Consider the following 5,230-nt stretch of genomic DNA (forward strand, 5'->3'; position numbering starts at 1 on the left):
ATGTGTGTGTGTGTGTGTGTGTGTGTATAAAGCACATGCTTAAATTTTTCTATAGCTCTCTATATTTAGAATGTAAATTTTTGTAAAACCCATGGATGTGTGTATAAAGCACATGCTTAAATTTTTCTTTACCTCTCTATTTAGAATGTAAATTTTTATAAAACCCATGGGGTTAGGATTCTGTTGTACTTTAACATAAATGTTTAATTTTGAACATATGTCACTCTTTTTTCCTCTTAATTTCTAACAGGTGGCTAAACCCCTTGTTTAAAATTGGTCATAAACGGAGATTAGAAGAAGATGATATGTATTCAGTGCTTCCAGAAGACCGCTCCAAGTACCTGGGAGAAGAGCTGCAAGGGTAAGCAAGAGGCAGTAAAGAGAAGGGTAAGGAAGAGTGAGAATTTCTAAGTGTGTGGCCAGTGATTTGGAATGGGTTTCACCTTCTTGGGGCCCTTCTGCACCCCCTGCTCTGCCAATATGCCACATCTTCCTCAAGCTGTTACTGGATTAAGCCTTCCTTGGTGACCTGGGGGAACCTGTCTTTCTTATCCTTTTGCAGGACTAGGGTAGCCAAGGCCAAAGGCCTTGGGTGCCTGTAGCCTGTCTCTGGAGGTGGTATTCCTGGAAGAGGCTGCCTGGCTTGTCTACACGCAGCCTTCTTGGGCTATGCATGGTGCTGGAAATCCAGCAAAGCTTGAGATCCCCTTTAAGGCCCCTTAACTGGTGCCACAGACTTGGTACCACATGTCTTTCAGGAGCCCTTTGAGGTGGTTTCTGGGATGGCCACAGCATGCCCTATGACAAGTGCTTATCTGTCACCCCGCTACCACCCCCATGTACCATATGGTAGGGTGTCCTTTTCCTCACTGAGCTTTGTTTCTCCTTGTAGGTACTGGGATAGAGAAGTCCTGAAAGCTGAGAAGGATGCACAGAAGCCTTCTTTAACAAAAGCAATCATAAAGTGTTACTGGAAATCCTATTTAGTTTTGGGCATTTTTACCCTAATTGAGGTAAACACCTTTACCTACCTGAATTGTTTTTCAATATTCATGAAGTAAATACATGAGATATGATCAGTATTGAAGGAAACATGGGGAGTCAAAAGGAGAAGAGGCCCGATACATTTTGAAAATATGTGAAGGTGTGAGCATGAAATACATCTAGAAACATGATGTAGTTAGCACTTGAATTTATGTAGAGGATGGTAAACATTAAAGTGACCGAAGCTCAAGGGCATTATTATTTTTCTTTAATAAATAGTGCCGTAGAGAAGGATAGTGCTGAGAAGAAAAGGTCCATTAGACCATTGCTATGGACAGTGCTTGTGTTCAGTGAATGTTACACATGCTAAGTTGTCCTCAATTAAATGAGAATCCTATAACCTCAAGAGCTTTATGCCCTTTGGTTTGAAGGAGGTAAATTTGGATTAAAGCCCAGAATAATAAAAGAGGGTTTACAGGTGCTCAGCAAATGAATGGTAGCTTAGCCATGCCAGATCTGATCAATGCTTCCCAGGAAGGTATTGGGCTCCGGGTCCTTATCTGGGCTAGCTGTGGTGTCCCATAGGCCAGATCTGGCTGGGGCTCCCAGGAGCTATTCCCTTCCCAGTGGCTGTTTGCTGTAAGCCACAACGTCCTCGGTGGAGGAGGTCCACTTCCGGGTGGACACCTGTGAGTTCCTGTGCCATCCATGCTTGTTTTTTTTGTCATCCTCGGTCCTTGGGTGGGTTGTTGCTTATAGGGTGGAGTCTTGGTGGTCTGGCATTGCAGAATATGAATATGAGTATTTGGTGGAAAAACAAAGGCAGAAAGCCTTGAGGTCAGTGACCTCCATTACTTCAAAGGGCTTCCATTGATGTCCTCCTAGAAGACAGTTAAGAGATGCAGGTTAAGGGGCTGGCTTGGGGCTTGCGTAGGGTATAGATAAAGTTTGTTTCTTTCATGAGTGAAGGAGACAGACAGACAGACAGAGCACGCATGCACCCAACAGGGTCTTCTCACTGTGATACACCTGCTGATTCAACCAGCCTGACTGTGGGCACACACATCCCAGCACAGACAGGGAAGTGTCCAGACTTGAGCCTTCTTGTATGGGTCACCCCTGCAAAACATTAGGTTTTACTGCTGCACAACTGTTTGGCCCCTTTCTGCCCATCTTTAACCTGTGCCGGGGTGTCTTCTACATGGCCACAATATGTCCAGTTAGACAGAAGTAGGGTGACAAGCTGGTGGCCTCATGGTCTGTGAGTGCAGGACTTTCTGCCCAGATGGGACCATGAAGCTTCAAAGTGGAGGTCTCTCCAGGGATCCATATGTCGGGTAGCCCTGGAGCCTCACTGTGGGCCCATGGCCCCTACCCAGCACCTGGGGAGTGTAGGAATGATGGCCTCAGAGTGGTCACCCACAGCTGTTGAGTCATCTCTTGCAGCAGGCCTTCCTCTGCTGCACCTCGATTCTCTGGTGTGCCTTTGTTAACAGCCATTTGTTGAGAACAGGATGATCATAATGGTGGCTCCTGTGATGGGATTTGAACTAAATTTCAGGTTACTCTTGCTGTCTGGGCTGCCAGCTCCTTGGGGAGGGGGGGTGGGTCTCTAAGCCCCAGATAATGACTGGAGCCCATCTCAGAATGAGTTGTGATTCTTGCAGGGCAAGCTTCTGGCTGAGGTACACACAGAGGTAGAGGCTGTGGAAGCAGAGGGGACAGGCCCTGCCATGGTGCTGGGTGCATTGATTGCAAGGTTGTCCAGCACCAGTAATATTGCTGTCATGGAGGCTTTAGGGCCTGGGGGAGCTTAACATGGTACAGATGGCTGAGTGCTGCCTCTCTTGTGGGAGGTTGGATATTGGTAGTTATGGCAGAAAAGTAGAGAGCAGGGTAGCTGGTAGACCTTGGGGCTTGTACTCAGTAGTTGGACTAGATGTGGCAGCAACAGTAGCAGCAGCAGTGTGGGGGCTCATACTGGGTATCAGTAGTTCTACTCCTCAGTGATGGTAATGGTACTACTCCTCAGTGGTAGTGATAGCACTACTCCTCTGCAGTAACAATAACAGTATTCTTCAGCAGTAGTGATAGCTCTGCTCCACGGCAGTAGTAATAGCACTGCTCCCCAGCAGTAACAATAGCACTACTCCACAGCAGTAGTAACAGCACTGCTCCTCAGCAGTAACAATAATAGTATTCCTCAACAGTAACAATAGCACTACTCCATGACAGTAGTAATAGCACTAGTCCTCAGGGGTAGTGATAGCACTACTCCTTTGCGGTAACAATAACAGTATTCCGCAGCAGTAGTGATAGATGTGCTCCACGGCAGTAGTAATAGCACTGCTCCCCAACAGTAACAATAACAATATTCCTCAGGAGTAACAATAGCACTACTCCATGACAGTAGTAATAGCACTAGTCCTCAGGGGTAGTGATAGCACTACTCCTTTGCGGTAACAATAGCATAACAGTATTCCGCAGCAGTTAGATTAGATGTGCTCCACGGCAGTAGTAATAGCTCCCCAACAGTAACAATAACAATATTCCTCAGGAGTAACAATAGCACTACTCCATGACAGTAGTAATAGCACTAGTCCTCAGGGGTAGTGATAGCACTACTCCTTTGCGGTAACAATAGCAGTATTCTTCAGCAGTAGTGATAGCACTGCTCCATGCAGTAGTGATAACATTGCTCCACAGCAGTAGTAAATAGCACTGCTCCCCAGCAGTAACAATAGCACTACTCCATAGCTGTAGTAGTAGCACTGCTCCTTGGCCGTAGTAATAGTTCTGCTCCTCAGCGGTACTAATGGCTCTGCTCCTTGGCAGTCTGACACTGCTCCCTGGTCAACCTGAGACAGACTGTGTGTGTGTACCCAGGAGCCATGACTAGAGGGCTGAGGAAGGGATCATGGCATGATGAGACCCTATTGATGGCAGGTGTCTCAAGAAATAAAATAAACTTAAAGAAAATAATTGGATTAATGGAGAAGGCTGTTATTTCTTTTTTTAAAAATTTATTTTGTTTAACTTTATTATTTTTACTATTATTTTCCAGTTTGATCAGAGAGAGAGAGAGAGAGAGAGAGAAAGAAAGAGAGAGAAAGTGAGAAAGCAAGCCACCACGTTAGAGAGACAAAGAGAGAGAAACCAAGCCAGCAGGTCCAGGAGTCAAACCGCAGTCGACCATGTGGGAATCCCACATCCTTAACCATCACGCCACCTGCCAGCCCCGAAGGCTGTTATTTTACCATCATAAATTTAGGGTGCTTGCTGATCTGTATATTTTAGTTGGTAGGAGATCTAAACCCAACCTAGCATTTTGTGGCAAACATATGTGTTTCCTTAATGACCTTGAGCTCCTTTTAAATTCCTCGACGTAGAGGACACCTGTGGCATTTGACCATGACTCCTAAGCCATATACTCTTACCTAACCAAAAGACCAGCTGGGCCTTTCCTGGGTGGTAATAGTGGCCCCAGCAGGAAGAACCAGGGGGAGGTTCAGAGCCTGTGATTTCAGACTGTCCTGTGAGAGTTGAGGAATGATTGTAATGCACGGAGAAGCATTCAAGGGCTAGCTAATGGAGAACACAGTGCTTTTGCAGGCAGACACTAATTAGAGCAGAACAGCCGTGAGGTCCCAGAGCACGTGTTCCCTGTGTGCACTGTCATAGGGACTGCAGGGGCCGCACCATGTCTCCACCTGCTCAGAGCCTTCAGGGCAGAGGAGGGACTTAGGAAGCCTCTGCATGGGCTAGATCCTGACACAGGCTGCCACCCACAATGCCTTGGGCCTTTTCTGTGGAAGATAAAGGTGTCCTGCGTGCTGTTGTGCAGAGTTAGGGGGCATCGCGGGAGCTGATGTGGGTTTACCCTTGCCTACCCGTGACAGGGCGGGGTGGCAGGGAGTTAGATCCTCTTCCCATGGCCCCTGGTGAATGGCTCCACCAGCTGTTGGCCCAGTCCAGTGACTTGGTCTTTGTCTGAAGCCCCCTTTCCCCTTGTTGTCTGTGGTGCAGGTGGGTGCTGAGTGTAGGGTACTGTTGGAAGCAAATGTCTGAGGAAATCTTCGCTGGAAAACTCAGCTGTCAGGCAGGAAGGAGAGGAGCAAATAAAACTCTTCCAGAGGTGACCTGCACAGTGACGTCTGTGCCTTACTCAGGGCTGAGTTCCTGAGAACCAAACTGGGCCTTTGCATTTAAAAAAAAAAAATTTATTCATTCATTTGCTTTATTTTAT

At 46.8% G+C, this 5,230-nt stretch overlaps 1 protein-coding gene across 1 annotated transcript in view; it reads left to right on the forward strand.

The window, feature by feature from the left end:
• Positions 1 to 247: 247 nt before the first annotated feature.
• The window catches only part of ABCC4 (ATP binding cassette subfamily C member 4 (PEL blood group)), a 212,260-nt gene continuing 207,277 nt past the window's right edge, over positions 248 to 5,230 (forward strand). The window contains exons 1-2 of the mRNA XM_014590934.2: positions 248 to 361; positions 893 to 1,013. Coding sequence (XP_014446420.1) covers positions 306 to 361; positions 893 to 1,013 — 177 coding nt within the window. The 5' untranslated portion in view covers positions 248 to 305. The remainder of the gene's footprint in view (positions 362 to 892; positions 1,014 to 5,230) is intronic.

Source organism: Tupaia chinensis, unplaced genomic scaffold, assembly GCF_000334495.1.
Source record: "Tupaia chinensis unplaced genomic scaffold, TupChi_1.0 Scaffold000503_1, whole genome shotgun sequence".
Lineage (NCBI taxonomy): Eukaryota > Metazoa > Chordata > Mammalia > Scandentia > Tupaiidae > Tupaia > Tupaia belangeri.